The following is a 16,088-nucleotide window of genomic DNA, read 5'->3' on the forward strand; positions in this document are numbered from 1 at the left end:
TGAAGGAAAGTGGTATGTCGAAACCATAGGTTTCCTTGTAATTCCAACCCGTAATGGAAACATAGCACTTCTAGTCTTGGGGACCGTGGTTATAAAAAGTAAAAAATTCTTTACGCCGACCCGAATATCTACCAATGCCGTCTAGAAACCCTTTATAATACACATCATTCAATCATACACACATACCTCTCTCCCTTAGTCAGTAAAACTCACACCCCTTCAAAAGCCTCTTTCAAAAACCCACAACACTCCTGATACAAGTCCTCCGAAAACTCCGCCACCTTCGTCGGATCCGGCGACTTATCCCACGCATGCGGCACCCCCTCCACCATCTTATACCTCACATCCTTGCCAATCGGCTCCTTCCCCAGCCGTGTCGCCAATTCCTGCCCTTCCTTCATGAGCATATCATACTCACACGTGTAAAAGATCACCATGTCCGGGATTCCCGCAGCTAGCTGCTCGTCTGTGGCTTTGGAGGGGGAGAGGTATGGGCTAGCGAGCGGGAGGCTGGGAGGGTGGAGGTAGGCGGCGTCGAAGAGAGAGGTGAGTGTGTCTGGGAGGGTTTGGTCGGGTCGGACGGAGGCGGCGCGTTTGGCTGCGCGGGGCTGAGTGTAGTCTGTGATGGGATACCAGGTGGCGACGGCGCGGATTTTGTGCGGGGGTATTGGTCCGGTGTTTTGGGGTTGTTGTTGAAGGGTTCGGATGTGGTCGGTGAAGAGGAGGGTGGATGTCAAAGCGAGGTTGGCGCCGGCGGAAAAGCCCGAGGTTGCGAGTTTGAGGGGGTCGATGTTTAGGTCGTGTCCGGAGCGGACGAGGTAGAGAAGGGCATCGGCGGCATCTTCGACGGCAACGGGGTGGGGCGCTTCGGGACTGAGCCGGTAGTCAACGCTGACGAAGACGGCGTTGCATGTCTCGAGCACGAAGCGGGCGAATCGAGCGTCGTCCGTGGCATTGCCGATTGTGAAGCCACCGCCGTGGAAGTTGACAACAGCGGGGAACTTTGCCCCCGACTTTGCGGCTGTTGCGTACCCATTTGGTGTGTAAAATTGGAGTGTAAATTCGCCCTTTGTTTTGGAAATCGTTGATCGAATCGTCTTAGTAAATGTCGGACTTGGTGGCCGTTCGGGCGCGAGGAAATGCAGTGTCATGCCGACGTACTGCAACGATCTCCACCAGGAGGCCGAGGTGCGTAACCACCACCGCGAAGGCGCCGGATTGACCACATCGGCTGCGGTTTCGAGACATTGTGAAGAGCCGTCGCTGTCGAGAGCTGGTCGCTCCCCGGGGCCGGAGAGCTTGACGACGGGGATGCCGTCAACGTTCGGTATTACGTGGGCCATTTCGCGGGGCACGGTGCAACAGCAGAAGCATCCCCACATATCACGATGTTGAGAGTAAAGGCGCAATGGTTGGTCGAGTCGTGATGGTTGAAGCTGTAACCAACCAATACTTAATCGGCGCAGTGTCGCCAGGGACCGCCAAGGAAGCTGACGTCATCCTCGGGGGTTCGGCCCTGTGATAACGTTATCGAAGGGCTTGTCGTTTCACGTGCAAGGCCCCATTAACCGGGACTTTGCCGTTATCAAGGTCGAATATCTGCCCTCGCTGTGGCCAAAAAAAAGCGATAGACTGAAACAGGATAGCCCGATTTACTCTTTTTTATCCTTTTTTCACTTTTTTAATTTATTCTTCTTCGTCTTCTTTCATTTCTTGGGCTTGATTTTCTTTTCGTCTTCTCCCACTTTTGTATTTATTCTTAAAAAGCGGAGTAACTGCAAGCTGCCCCGCGACATCATGACGTCATTCCAAGTCTTGTTTTGTGGAACGCTCAGGAACACAAAGTGATGACGCCTCGACTGGGAAAACACTGCCAGCAAACCGTCCAACGCCGGCCCATAACGGAAAAACGCGACCATTTCGGCACCTGCTGGCAGTTGTTTTTCCCCTTTATGCCCCTGCCAATGCCGTTGGTCCCGCCCCGGAACGAACCGAGGCCGCGATGATCAGCTTGAGTTTACCGCGGGGCACATGCCACTGACCGCATAAACATTGCCGGTCGATGACCGTTTGAGATTTCAAGTTTCCCGTCGACGTGGCCAAGGAACCCGATGTTTAAACGGTGGTTCTAGAACCTTGTGTTTCCCTGGTACGCATTGATGCAGCCGTTTCCAATGCCGAATAAACTTTAAAAAGATTATTTATTGCCACCACGTTTTGAGTCTTCGAGTTCTTCAACCGCCATCGACCTGACGTCAGTTTTTTTTTTCTTTTCGGCCCCATTAAAATAGCAACAACAAAACCCAGCGCCCCGCGGACTTGACTGAGTTTTAAACTTACCACCATATCACTCCTCTGGCATATTTCTACGGTTCGATAACATCTAACCGGCAGGCATCATGGTGCCCGGCTCCCTAAAGAAGCCAATCCTGGCTCTGAACCGCCTCATCGGGCACTCCACAGCCAAAAACCACATGACCAAGCCGCACATCGGCAACATCGCCGCCCTCGAAAACGACACCCAACACGAACGCAAAATCGAAAAGGCCCAGAACCAACTGGCCAAAAAAGACGAGCGCGAACACGAACGCCGCTCCTTCCAGCACCGCCGACAAGAACGTGAAGAGCGCGCACACGAGGAAGACCCGCCCGAGATCGCGGCCCGGTATGGCACTAAGACGGACGATGTGCTTGAGAAAACCCAGGCGATCCGTATCGAGGCGGCCGACCGGGCGCATGCCGGGAAGGAAGTGTGCTTCATCGCGCGCGTGCATCATGTGCGGTGCATGAGCTCCAAGTTGGCGTTTATTATCTTCCGCGACCAGATTGAGCTGGTCCAGGGCGTGCTGGCGTACCGCGAGGGGGTCGTCTCGGAGAACTTTGTGCGTTGGGCTGAGCACCTGACTACGGAGGGGTACGTGTTGGTCCGGGGCACACTGCAGGAGCCGCCGGAGAGGATTAAGGGGTGCTCGATTCACGAGCTGGAGGTGCGCATCGATGAGATGCATTCTGTCGTACCGGTTCAGGAACACCTCCCCGTCGACCCTGTGACGATGGACCGCGTAGAGGAGGACGAGGAGACACACCAGATGGAAGCCATGGCGTCAACGCGGGTGCGGGTAGCCAACCGGATCGCGTACCTGCGAACTCCTACTGCGCAGTCCATCTTCCGCATCAACGCGGCGGTGTGCAGCATTTTCCGGTCGGTGCTGGAAGGCAAGGACTTTGTGGAGATCCACACGCCCAAGCTGATGCCGGGCGCGACGGAGTCGGGCGCGGAGGTGTTCCGGGTGAATTACTTTGGGCGCACGGCGTTTCTGGCGCAGAGCCCGCAGCTGTGCAAGCAGATGAGCATCTCGGCGGATTTTGGAAGGGTGTTTGAGATTGGGCCCGTGTTTCGTGCTGAGGACAGCAACACCCATCGGCATTTGACGGAGTATACGGGGCTGGACCTGGAGATGGCTATTAACTACGACTATCACGAGGCGATGGGGATTATCGATGACCTGTTGAAGAGCATCTTCCGTGGGTTGTACTCGCGCTGCCGACGGGAGATCGACACGGTAAAGACCAGGTTTCCTCACGAGGATTTGGTTTGGCTGGACGAGACGCCGGTATTGACGTTTACTGAGGCGGTGGAGCTGCTCAACTCGTCGGGCTGGACGGATGACCACGGCCGGCCGGCGTCGGAAGTGGAAGACCTCAGCACGCGGGCGGAGATCCGCATCGGCGAACTGGTCAAGGAAAAGTACAAGACGGACTACTACATCATCGACAAGTTCCCCGCGTCAGCACGGCCGTTTTACACGCACCTCGATGCCAAAGATCCCCGCTTCACCAACTCATTCGACATCTTCCTACGCGGGCAAGAGATCACCACGGGCGGGCAGCGCATCCACAAGCCGGAGCTTCTCAAAGAGCGGATGCTCAAGGCAGGTGTCGAGCCTAGCGGAGTGGAGGAGTACATGCAAGGCTTCGAATACGGCGTACTCCCCCACGCCGGCTGCGGCATTGGCCTCGAGCGGATCCTGTTCCTCCTTCTCAACCTCGGCGACATCCGCAACGCCTCCTTATTCCCACGCGACCCCAAATCCCTCCAAGAACACAAACAATCCATCACCCGTCTCCCGCACCCCGACGCCGACACCATCCGCTACGCCTACGACTACGAACACAACTATCCGGACCTCCAACTACCCCCCGTGGAGAAACTCATCGCCAACTACGGCGACGCCACCAACACCTCCTGGCTCGACGACCGCTACACCGTCTGGCGCCACGAGCAAACGGGCGCAGCCGTCGGCTACGCAGCCGACAACGGGTACGCCCTAGTCATGGGCAACCCGCTCTGCGACCCGCACCAGTACCAGCCCGTGATCCAGGCGTTTCTCAAGCACATGCGCAAGCGCGAGGATTTACGCCCGCTGTGGCTCCTAGTCAGCGCGGATATCGAAGAGATTTTGGGGTCCAAACTCGGCTGGCGCAGTCTCAGTTGTGTAGCCGAAGAGCGGGTATCTATTGAGTCTGCGAAGAAAGTCGGGAAAAAAGAGCGTCAGGCCGAAGAAGCGGGCGTTAGCATCCACGAACAACCCCTCGATGAGCCGGTGCCGCAAGAGCTTCGAGAGCGATGCGATAAACGCATCGAGGATTGGAAAAACAACCGCAAGGGCAGTAAGCAGGTGCACATCACTGAAGTCCGCCCGTGGATTGATATGGAACACAGGCGGTATCTATGGGCGGAGACCAAAGACGGGGAGATTGCCGCGTTGTGTGTGCTGCACCGGTTATCGCCTGCCAACGGGTACCAGATCAAGTTTGCGCTGGATTTCCCGGGGTCGCCCAGCGGCACGATCGAGGCGTTGATTTCGGGGGCGATTCAGAGTTTGGCGAAGGCTGGGGTGCAGAATGTTACTTTTGGGGCCGGGGCGTTACCGGAGATGGTTACCGGGGGGAATCTGGATGGGGTGCGAGCGAGGATTTTGAGCAAGACGTATAAGGCGATTGCGCAGCAGTTGAAGTTGGTGCAGAAGAGTGAGTTTCGGGAGAAGTTTGGGACGAGGAATGATTTGGTGTATATTTGTTATCCGTTTATGGGGTTGGGGGTCAGTGGAGCGAGGACGTTGATTAAGTTTTTTGAGGATGAGATGTGATTTCGCAGGACTCAACTTGGTCTGTTTACTCTCCGGGTTTTTTTTTCCTCTTCACATTTTCGTTTTCGTTTCTTTTGCCTTGTTTTCGGTTAGTTTCTTGGTCGAGACTTGTCAGACTCGTCAGACTTGGATACCTCTTGTGATTAATCTACTAGAGAGATTTCAATTCGTCTTATTTCCCACGTGTGGAATTTTTGACGTTTGCACGTCGTCCACTCATGCTTTCTCCGTTCATCTCCAGATTTCTCCAGGTCTTCGTCTCTTCCCCTGCTGACTGTGTCCGGAAATAACGACCATCAACCCACTTCTTGGCAGCCTTCTGGCTGCCCGCTTCCCCCACAGGATTGGAGCTTGGCGGATTTTTCGCTTTCAGCTTTGGAATCTTTTGCTGTTATGCTCTCTTCCTCCGGGAGCAATCAGTGCTGTCCCCGTGCCGGATTCTCCGTCTGTGCCTTTCTCGTTCTGTGCCCTGGAGTTACGTCCCGCCACTGCCGAGTACCACGGTGTGTTTCATTGTTTTTTTGTCCCCGACAGAATACAAGTTCGCCCCGCTAAAGGATCCGAACGCACTGACGGAACCCAGAGTCTCGATCCAGCCCTAGCCGCGAACCCGAAAACAATTGGACGGCACAAGCGAGACTTGTCGAGGCTTGTGGCCGGATTGGGAGAATTGCCCGCAGCAGTGGGACGGATGTGGTATTCTTATGGATTATCCCAGGGATATCACAGCCGAATGGGTGACTTTGAGAACGGGGGTTCGACTGCAGAGTAACAATGACAGTGGAGCCTGGGAAGAACATCGCGGCTTGGGATGAGGCACAGCAGGGCCTGGTGTGATCTTGGCGCGTGCCGATGGCTTCGATGCGGGAGGCGCGGAGGGCGGGTGTGAGTGGGCAGTGTTGGATTCGTGCTACGGGGATAGGAGTTGGGGATTGTTGATGAGCCGGGTTCTTTTTGTCTTTTGTCTCGACGTTCTCCTCAATTCCAACTTCAACCCGTTGCACCGGCCACTTCCACGGTCTTCAATCCAAAGACCATCCCATCTTTTAACACCAACACCACTAGCTGAACAGGGAATACCATCACCAAACCGTCAACACCAACAAAACACCAAAACACCAAAACACCAAAACACCAAAATGCCCAAAAAACCCTGGCCTCACGACTCTCCCCCACCACCATCCAACCCCCCCATGACCCTCCAATCCCCTGAATACTCTCACCTCCCCGAAGTCTCCTCCGCCTGGACGGGCGTGCAAGCGCCCGAACCACTATCACGCCCTCCACACCATCCCCATAACAATATCCACCACAACACCGGCTCCCCAAAGGAGATCTACACCACTGGTGTCGCTGCCCTTCCACCGGGAGCCGGGGAAGGGGGACGGCAGACGGGTTTGCCGTGGTTGCCGCCGGGGTATAATGCTGCTGTGCTTGCTGCGCAGCAGCAGGCTGCTGCAGACGGTGGTGCTGGGGGGGATATCCCAGACAATGGAAGTGAGAAGGGGTCACGAAGGAGCGGGAGTAGTAACAACAACAAGCGAACGATTGTTATCCTGTCTGTGCTTGTCGCGTTGCTGGCAGCTGCGGTCGTCGGGTTGGCCACGGCGGCTGGGTTACTCGCGAAGAGGGTGAATGAGGCGGAGGCGGAGGTGGCTGCTGCTGCTGCTGCGACAACGGGGGGCAATACAGCGACGAGTGAAGGAGTTTGTGTGGGGGCGAGTGATGGAACTGGAACTGGGACAACAGGGGATGTGGCGACGACGACGGTTACGACGACGGTGCGGGCGACGGCCACGGGAACGGCGCAGGGGTCACCGGTGGTGGATGTGTCGAATGGGTGCTCGGATCGGGATGAGAGGATTTCGGGGACGAATTATAAGACACAGAGTATGTTTTTCTCTCTTTTCTTTTCTTTTCTTTTTCCGCGATGTTTTGTGCTAACAGACAAATAGTCTTCCATCAAAAAACCTTCACGCGCTACTGCAACTCCCAACCCAAAGCCTTCCCCATCTACGGCATGCTGACCCTCGACTTCGAAGCCTGCATGGACGCCTGCGCGGCCTGGTCAGACCACCCGGAGATCCTGGGCCCCGGCAACACCAACGCGACCTGCGGCGGCGTGCGGTTTGTTCCTGCCTGGACAGACCGCGCGGTCGCGTACAAGTCGAATGCGCGCGGGAACTGTTTCTTGCAGGCGGCGCCGCAGACGACTAAGGATTTGATGAAGCCGGATTTGACGGATCGTGTGACGTGCCACGCGGCGATTTTGGTGAAGTAATCTGGCATTTATGTGTGGCATGGTTGATTATCAGTAGCTCGTGTGTTATTAGTATTATTAGTGGTTGTATCATTCTAGTATATAATTTGAAGCAGGGTTTAATTACAGTTACTGGACTGTGAACAAATGCCAGCAGGGAAATATGGATTCTTGAGCTTGTCTACTCCCGGAAATATCCAAACAACTCCCTGCTCTGCCGAGTCCTGCAAAGAAACATTGACCAGGCACCCCATTGGACGGGTATTGCCAGACAATAACATCTTGTGTGCGGCAGGAGCGCCAAGAGCATTACCCCAACTGATGCGACAGGCCGGCAGGTGCACTTGCATTTCCTGATCTCTTCATGAGCATAATAAAGCGGTCTCCCCTTCGACATGATCCGAGCGACGGAGTAGTTGGTCAACAACCAAGATGACTCGTCTAACTATTGCTGTGACCCTCCTGGCTTTAGCAGCAACCTGCTCGGCACGAACACACTCGGCCGGAAACCTCTTCCTCCATGCCCGCGATGTGGACGAGCAGTATGATTACATCGTCGTCGGAGGTGGCACAGCCGGCCTCACTGTTGCTGACCGGCTGACCGAAGACGGCGAGACCACTGTTCTTGTGGTCGAGTATGGGGAGCTTAGTGCGTACCCTAACCCTTTGACCTGACTCCTGAAAAATACCCAGACTTACCACACGACTAGGCTCCGACGACTCCATCAAAACCGTCACGGGCGGTTTCGCCGGCATATCCGACCCTTCCCACCTCTTCACCATCCAATCGCTCCCGCAAACCAACCTGGCCAACCGCACGATCGCCGTGGTCGCAGGGAAAGTTGTCGGCGGTTCCAGCGCCGTTAACGCCATGATGACTATCCGGGGGACCGTTGACGATTATACCCGCTGGGGTCAATTCTTTCACGATGATGACGACGATGAATCCTCGCACTGGAGCTGGGATGGGCTGCTGCCGTATTTCAAACGGGCTCTGACATTTGCGCCGCCTGGGGAGGCGGTTACGAAGGAAGCCGGAATTACGTTTGATACGGCGTTTTGGGGGACTGCTGGTAATGATACCGATGGTACGACCCCTGTGTATGCCGGGTGGCCATCATTCCAATACCCCGGCACGACAGCGCAGATAGAAGCGTTCCGCGGGATTGACGGCGTACCGTTTGTCAATGACAGCGGCGCCGGCGAGGCAGGCGTGTACTGGTACCCGACATTTATGGATCCTACCTTGGTTGAACGGTCGTATGCCCGGACGGGACACCACGATCGGGCGGCGAACAGGGAGAACTACCATCTGGTGACAGGGTCGAGGGTGCTGCGGGTTGTATTTGATGGGACGACGGCTACCGGGGTCGCGGTTGTCCCTGTTTCTCCCGAGGACGGGGATGAAGCGACGGAAACGATCGTGGGAGTGAGAAAGGAGGTGATTATTGCCGCTGGCGGGATTCACAGTCCGCAAGTGCTGCAGCTGAGCGGGATTGGGCCGCGGGAGTTGCTCGAGTCGGCGGGTATCACGACGCTTGTGGATTTGCCGGGGGTTGGACAGAACTTCCAAGACCATCCCATTCTCCGGCCTGCTTTTACATGTAAGTCAACCCGTTTCCAAGACGGTATTATTTGCATAGATACTAACCCTTTAAAAAATAAAGACAACAACTTCCCCATCCACCCCAACCCCCAAGACCTCATCCTCGACGCCAACTTCTCCGCCTGGACCGACACCCTCTGGAACACCAACCGCACCGGCCCCAAATCCCTCGCAACTGGCAACGCCGCAGCCTGGCTGCCCTTCCCCATCATCTCCCCGCGCGCGCTCAACCTCTCCGACGCCCTCACCACCCAAAACCACTCCCTATCCCTCCCCCCTAACACCCACCCCACCGTCCTGGCCGGCTACCGCGCCCAAATGCTCTCCCTCGCCTCCGCCCTCGCCAGCAACGGCACCGCCTTCTACAACCTCATCCTCACAGGCGGCGCAACCAACGGCATCGTCGTCGACCTCCACCCGCTCAGCCGCGGCACAGTCAACATCAACACCACCGACCCGTTCCATACTTCCCCCGTAGTCGACTACCGCGCGCTTTCCAACCCCCTCGACGTCGCCATCATGGCCGATCTCATCCGTTTCACCCGGCGCTACCACCTGTCCAACCCGCTCACGGCCGACTGGAACGCCACCGAGGTCTCCCCGGGGGAAGCAACGCAGACAGACGAGGAGTTTGAGACCTATTTCGCGGAGTCGATCAGTCCGAGCGAGTATCACCCGTCGGGGACGTGTGCTATGCTGCCGAGGGAACTGGGTGGCGTGGTGGATGAGGAGTTGAAGGTGTATGGGTTGGAAGGGGTGCGAGTGGTGGATGCGAGTGTGTTTCCAACGTTGGTGGGGGGGAATACGTGTCAGCCTGTGTACGCTGTTGCGGAGAAGGTGAGTTGTTTCTTATGCTTACATGATTACCTCCTTTTTGAATCGGGTTAATTACTGACTTACTGACTACAGGCGGCGGATTTGATTCGGTTTGGGCCACCTGAGGGGTATGAGAGGGCTTGAGTTTGATATGTCGGTTTGTGGGAGATTATGACCTAGAGAGGCATCTTTCCTGTGTGGTATCAGCTACTCCTGTACAGTTACTTGACTCCTCGGGGCTAAAAAAACAGCGGCATGCTGAAGCAGTTAGCGTGAGTTCCCTTTGTTAACATTCGATCAAATCCTAGTGGATTGTGACAATGATAAGTAGAGATATAAAAGCCTGGTATCTATATAACTAGTCAATCACAAGTATTGTTATTTGACGTTTTGCTTCAAATTACTGATAGCTCAATTTATTCCTTTTTGTCCCGTTTCACCTCTTTGTATTCTCTGGCGTGATTAAATGTTTGGGGACTGGGCTTGGTCATAAATCTCTAATTCCAGAACAATAACCCAAGGGAGTGGAAGGGGAGATATTCATCTTGTCTCGCAAAAAAAGAAAAACCAAAGAAAAAAAACAAAAGAAAAACGAGACACGTGGTCATTGAGAACGAGACCATGGTGTATCTACATTTTGTGGAGTGTTCATAATTACCAGACAAAATCTAATTTCATGTTACAAAGACACTAGAGTTTCCTTTCTCCTAATGTTAACGGTACACCGTATTGACTCACAGCTCATATCATACCTCGTCCAACGCCGGAAAATAAGCATAATATCAAAACAACACCTACACCCGCGCATCCGCCGCCCAATGCGGCTCTGGCAACCGAAACTCCGGCATCGCCCCCCTCTCACCATGATCCACCCCTAGACCGCGAGGAACCTCCCGGTCACTTCGACCTATGTCCCCATGCACTTCACCTTGAAACCCTCCATCTTCAACCTCCTCCCCACTATGCATATGTGGATGTGTATGCCCCATTTCCTCCTCACTTCCCTCCAGACTCTCCGTCTCGGCTCTCTCTTTCACCGGCCACGGCGCAATCTCCTCCAGGCTCAAATTCTGCAGCTCCGGCCCAAACCCTTGCATTTTGCCCCTCCGGTGCTGCACCCGCGGCAAGGCCACGCCGCCGGGTTCCCACCACGCGAGGATCGTCATTAGTGCTAATGCCCCGGTGAAGCCGGCGAGCAAATTCACCAGGTTGGTATGACTTTTGCCCGCGACTTCGGTAATCGGCCGCACGATGATGGCCCCGATCTTCCCGGCAGCGGCGGCCAGGCCGTAGCAGGTCCCGCGGAACTCGGTGGGGAACGCCTCGGCCGCGAGGATGAAGGTCAGTGTGTTGGGGCCGAGGTTGAAGAGGAACTGGGTCACCGCGTAGAAGACGATGCTGGCCCAGTGGCTCTGCTTTGCGTACGTCTGCGAGACTGAGACAGTCGTGGCGGCAAAGAGGACGGTTAGGGCGCCGGTGGTCAAAAGGTAGTGGGTGCGGCGCGAGAGCCGGTTGATGAGCAGGAGGATGGCTAGGCTGCCGAGGATGGCGGCGATGGAGGAGATCTCGAGGGTGCGGACAAGGTTGCGGTCCATGGTCTCAGTGATGGTGGCGTTCGGGTAGGCGTAGTCGTCTTTCCAGACGCCGAAGCCTTCGTACTTGGCAGAGAAGAAGGCGTCGTTGCCTTCCGGGTCCTTCTCTAGCCACAGCGCGGCGAGGGTGCCAGGGCTGTCGAAGCCAGTGCCGTAGAAGACGATGTCGAGGAGCAACCATTGGACGGAGATGGCAACTAACGGCTTCCAACCCTTGGAGGGCCCGAAGAAGTAGGCATACGCCCGCCGACCCCAGGACGGGCGTGTTGCGCGGGCCTCATCGCTGTCGTCTAGAACGTCGGAGTTGATTGACTCGGCGTTCTCCGCGTCAAAGCCAGCGCCCCCGGCCGCACCGATACTCGGTGACCGCGCCCCGACCTTAAGAACGGCCTCGCGGGCTTTGACGAGGTCACGCTCCACGGCGGAGTAGTACCGCGGGGTCTCGGGGATGAAAAGACGCAGGAAGATGGCGAATATGGCGGGGATGCCGGCTAGGCCGAGCACTAGACGCCAAAGCTTGTCCATCATGATCCTGTCTGCCTCGGTACCGATCAAACCGGGGGTCATCGTGGTCCCCTGCAGACCGTGGAGCACGCCCAAGCCGAGGCCATAGGCAAGTACGCGGCCGATGGCCTGGGCAAGGAAGACAGCGGCGAGCAGGGACCCGCGACCGGCAGTGGACGAGAACTCGGCCGCGATGACGGCCGACATAGGGTACTCGGCACCGAGACCGAAGCCGAGGGCGAAGCGCCACCACGTCAGCGAGGCGTAGATGTCCATCGAGCTGCTGTAGACGGACGAGTCCTGGTTCCTCGCGACCATGTACCCTTCCGACGAAAAGGCAGCACCGCCGACAGCGGACAGAACGATCAGCAGCTCGAAGCCGTACAGCGAGCTGCGGCCGAAGCGGTCGGCAAGATGGCCAAAGATGACCATGCCACAGACGGTGGCCACGAGCGTCACGATGTCGAGGATTTGGGCCACATCGCCGCTGTGGCTGAGCCGGCCTTCGGGGGGGTAGACAAAGTAGAGCGCAGGTGACACGATACCGACGGCGATCAGGCTCCAGCTCGAGGCCAGGAAGCCTAGAAACGCAACGGCATAGACGCGCCAGCTGAAGCCGATGCCATCGAGCAGGCGCAGAATACGTTGCTCGCGGCGTTGGCGACCCTGAATTGTTCAGTATTTTCGGGACTTATTTAGTAGCAACAAGCCAAAAACTTGATGTGGAAAAGCAAAGGCGACGTACCCGGACGTGCTGGATGTCCCGACTGATGTCGACGGGGTCCCAGAACCTGCGGACTTTGCTGGGTCCTGGCATGGCCACAGAGAAGTGAACAAATGAACAAACGAGTGGATTGACGACCCCAGTCCCAATGGGAAGTTGGGAAGACGATCAGTTGGTCGGGGTTCACTTTCTTCGATGTCGACAACATCCACCTCCACGTTTCAGCGAGACACGCGGGGACCCATACTTTTAGCAGATTCCATCAGCAATTGAGCCTCATGTCGGCCCCGACCATCAACCGCAATGAACCGTCGCCCGGTCACGCTGGGCGGCTGGAACGCACCCAAGAAGCCCAGGAAGCCCAGAAATGCTAATGCACACAAATGCGTTGCATCAAACGACGCCACGCCCAAACGGGCAACTTTTCGTGCCGTCCCGACGACCACGGGCTCTAATGGCGCGCTGCCATTGGTCCCGCGTTGCCTTCCTTGAACGTCCTCCAGACTCTCCCAAGCGCGAAAGTGCTGTCACACAGGGAATCAGCCCAGTGCTCAGCCCTTCCACAATATCAATAGTCGATATTTAGCGGTCCGACAGGGGCACTGTCGGTGCTCCCCTTCGCTTCGGGATTCTCGAAGCGAATCAACGTGGCCGTGCCCACTCCCATGTGGCAGCATCGGCGGCAAGGGCCAGACAGCGTGTTTTGGGAATTGGGACCGTGTTGAGCGTGTGACCCCGGTGAGTATCCGTAGTGTAGTCCATTGAGGCTGAGACGGAGGCCGCCCTTTCTGGTTCGCTCGTGGGATCCGTGGGGGATCTGAACTGTCTCGGGTCGGCTAGCCGAGGAGAGTGACTCGACCAGACTGCGGCCTGAGCTTTGCCTTGGACGCCTTTTGGCCGCTTCTTTTGTTCTCTGGTTGTGTGTCGATCGTCTTCCCCACATTCAACGTCCGACATCACAGGTCGTGTGTGGTGTTTAATCTCTTTCCTTTTTCCTATTGATGGTCTCTTTCTTTTATTCCAAATCAACACGGGGAACAGCACGAGCAACGAGAACAAGAATCACCAACAACTCGTCCCAGCATGTCCGGCCTCGAAGTCATCGGCGTCGTCATCAGCGCCGTGCCCATCGTGACCGGTTTTGTGAAGCACTTCGGATCCCCGCGCAATGCCCCACGGCAAGTTGATCGACTTTCTCGCATGCTGGCAGAGCTGCGAGATGAACGCCTTCTCCTCGCTGCCATGCCCGCCGAGCAGCGTCACATCCACGACATGATCAACCGATGCACCGACGTCCTCGAGAGGGAGACCGGCGCGCCAGGGACGAGCCAACCTAACAAGATTGCCAATCGTGCTTTTAAATTCTTTTGGCCGGCCGAGGCCGAGAAGCGGTTGAAGGAGTACAATGACGAGTTGGATCGCGAGTTGGACCGTTTGCAGAGGCGGGTGGATAGGTATCGGCCGCCGGCTGCAGAGGGGGGGTTATTACCATCAGCACATACGCCGTCCGTCTCGCCGCCGTCGTATTCACCGCCGGATATAAGGGTGCCCGGGGGTGATGGAGATGTTACTGGGACTGCAAATGCGCCCGCAACTCTGTCTCCAACTGTGGCATCCAGGAGATCGATTCCGATGTCTCCTCCAGGTTAGTGTTCCGTGTTGACCACATTCTTCCAAAATACTAACGAGTCAGCCTCCCCCCGCTTGCCATCGGGACAGCCATCCGTGGCAGCCATCAGCTTGCCAGTCACTCTGTATGTGCATTCCCTACCATCAAGAGCCCCCGTACTGACAACACAGCACCTTGCAAAACTCGTACGGCGACCCCATTGGCGAGAAGCTCAAACTGCACACCCTCACCATCATCGAGCGTGACGACGTTTGGCGGCGTATCGAGTATGCTGGCCGTGCGGCCAACGGGGCGGTTCGCATCACCCATCGGAGTGCGTGTTTTTCGTCCATCGTTTCTTTTTTCTTTTAGGTCATGGTTAATTTTGTTCCTTTTACCCGTTGCTAACGTCCCGCAGTCCCCCGCGGCAGTATCTGGTTCGAAGACGAAGACCTCGACGACCGCTCCGTCTCGTTTCTGCAAGCCCACGACATCACAATCGAAAACACCGCCGGCTTCACCGTTTACCGGTGCTTCTCTCTCTACCGTTTCGCCTCGGTTGCCGACCGCGAGTCTTTTCTCGTGAACGTGCGGGAACGCCAACTGCTTGGCCGGTTTCTAGTGGACAAGATCTCCGCGCGCGGTGAGTTGGTGGCGCAGCAAAAGGTGGTGAGACTGTGGAAGAAGGTTACGACGGCGGTGGGTGCGCGGGAAGTGATCAAGACGACGGTAGCTTTTATTGGGCGCGATGGGAAACCGTACGAAAAGGGGCTGGGCGAGTTTAGGAGGAGTGCAGCGCTGCCGAAGGAGAATCGGGTTGAGTTGGTGGAGGTTACGAGCGGTATGAAGTTGACGTTGGAGTTTCGCCGTGCTGCCAAGGGAACAACTGAGAAAGAGAAAAAGGGGTTGTTTGGCGGGAGAAGGGGGTCGACAGCGTCTTCCCTCGTGGAAGCGGCCCCCGGAAAAACAACAGACGCGGCCCAGTTCAAAAAGATCTTCGAGGCGAACCACCCATCCACGGCCGGCTTTTCGCCCCTGGTACTTGGGTCAGTGGGCAACCCGTTCGATCCGGATCTGGGGAGTATCACGGGCGAACCGCTCGCCGAATCACACGCCGAGTCCACGCTCCCCGCTCTGAGCCCGAGCACATCCCGGGCGCCAACGTTGTCGTCCATCAGCATCCCGTCGGGGTCGTTTTACTCGGCCGTGGAAGAGGTGTCGCCAAAGAGCTCCCCCGTCGGAGGGGGGTGAAATACCGTTATCTCATGTTGCCTGGCGTAACAGAATACTACCCTGAGGGCGCAGGAGGGCAAAGCCGCGGAACAAGCTGGTCCCAGGTAAGTCGCACCTCCGCCTCGCTATTCGCCGTCAACCCCAAGTTAACTCAGGCGTTGCAGATCCAAAATGACCAACCATCCGTGACAACCCCCGGTTCATATGACCTCAGGCTCGCCAATCCCCTCTCCAAGGAGTCAGAGTTGGGGGTAGGATAAGAGGTGGCGATTATAGCATCGGGAGACTTTGATAAAGACGTGGTCTGTCGGGGGAGACCGTCGTTGGAGGTACCGGCTCATTCAAACGTCCCGCCCGCGAGTTCTGATTCCATCGACTCTATTGTTGGGGAACTTGATAAACCGTCATTTTTGATTCCCCGTGTTTTAAGCCGCAGGCAAGGTGTCAGGGTGGTAATTCTTGTGACGAAACGAAGTACTAGCGCTAAAAAAGCCCACTTGGCGGCCGCTGCCGCCCAATTCGTGGGATATCATCGCGAGTGGTATCCGGAAGGTGCAGCCGCTTGCCCGAGAGCTTAGCATTTATTAGTTTGAG

The 16,088-nt window shown here is 56.4% G+C and overlaps 6 protein-coding genes across 6 annotated transcripts; 4 read left to right on the forward strand and 2 right to left on the reverse strand.

The window, feature by feature from the left end:
• Nucleotides 1-209: 209 nt before the first annotated feature.
• Nucleotides 210-1,343, reverse strand: C8A04DRAFT_24501 (Alpha/Beta hydrolase protein; the record flags this gene model as incomplete). Its single annotated transcript, XM_062779182.1, has 1 exon — nucleotides 210-1,343. One exon carries the CDS (start codon nucleotides 1,341-1,343, stop codon nucleotides 210-212), a length of 1,134 nt encoding a protein of 377 aa, XP_062640632.1.
• Nucleotides 1,344-2,399: 1,056 nt separating this feature from the next.
• Nucleotides 2,400-5,150, forward strand: C8A04DRAFT_34007 (Aminoacyl-tRNA synthetase; the record flags this gene model as incomplete). Its single annotated transcript, XM_062782680.1, has 1 exon — nucleotides 2,400-5,150. The coding sequence occupies one exon, from the start codon at nucleotides 2,400-2,402 to the stop codon at nucleotides 5,148-5,150; it is 2,751 nt and encodes a 916-aa protein (XP_062640633.1).
• Nucleotides 5,151-6,289: 1,139 nt separating this feature from the next.
• C8A04DRAFT_34008 (uncharacterized protein) lies at nucleotides 6,290-7,431 on the forward strand (the record flags this gene model as incomplete). Its single annotated transcript, XM_062782681.1, has 2 exons — nucleotides 6,290-7,040; nucleotides 7,106-7,431. The coding sequence occupies 2 exons, from the start codon at nucleotides 6,290-6,292 to the stop codon at nucleotides 7,429-7,431; spliced, it is 1,077 nt and encodes a 358-aa protein (XP_062640634.1).
• A 411-nt stretch (nucleotides 7,432-7,842) lies between these two features.
• On the forward strand, nucleotides 7,843-9,976 carry C8A04DRAFT_34009 (uncharacterized protein; the record flags this gene model as incomplete). Its single annotated transcript, XM_062782682.1, has 4 exons — nucleotides 7,843-8,063; nucleotides 8,104-9,014; nucleotides 9,078-9,853; nucleotides 9,926-9,976. The coding sequence occupies 4 exons, from the start codon at nucleotides 7,843-7,845 to the stop codon at nucleotides 9,974-9,976; spliced, it is 1,959 nt and encodes a 652-aa protein (XP_062640635.1).
• A 650-nt stretch (nucleotides 9,977-10,626) lies between these two features.
• C8A04DRAFT_24505 (major facilitator superfamily domain-containing protein) lies at nucleotides 10,627-12,745 on the reverse strand (the record flags this gene model as incomplete). Its single annotated transcript, XM_062779183.1, has 2 exons — nucleotides 10,627-12,594; nucleotides 12,674-12,745. 2 exons carry the CDS (start codon nucleotides 12,743-12,745, stop codon nucleotides 10,627-10,629), a joined length of 2,040 nt encoding a protein of 679 aa, XP_062640636.1.
• A 990-nt stretch (nucleotides 12,746-13,735) lies between these two features.
• On the forward strand, nucleotides 13,736-15,512 carry C8A04DRAFT_9052 (uncharacterized protein; the record flags this gene model as incomplete). Its single annotated transcript, XM_062785337.1, has 3 exons — nucleotides 13,736-14,161; nucleotides 14,597-14,615; nucleotides 14,680-15,512. 3 exons carry the CDS (start codon nucleotides 13,736-13,738, stop codon nucleotides 15,510-15,512), a joined length of 1,278 nt encoding a protein of 425 aa, XP_062640637.1.
• Between the last annotated feature and the right edge of the window lie 576 nt (nucleotides 15,513-16,088).

The sequence above is a fragment of the Dichotomopilus funicola genome (genome assembly GCF_033296635.1).
Source record: "Dichotomopilus funicola strain CBS 141.50 unplaced genomic scaffold C8A04scaffold_3, whole genome shotgun sequence".
Classification (NCBI taxonomy): domain Eukaryota; kingdom Fungi; phylum Ascomycota; class Sordariomycetes; order Sordariales; family Chaetomiaceae; genus Dichotomopilus; species Dichotomopilus funicola.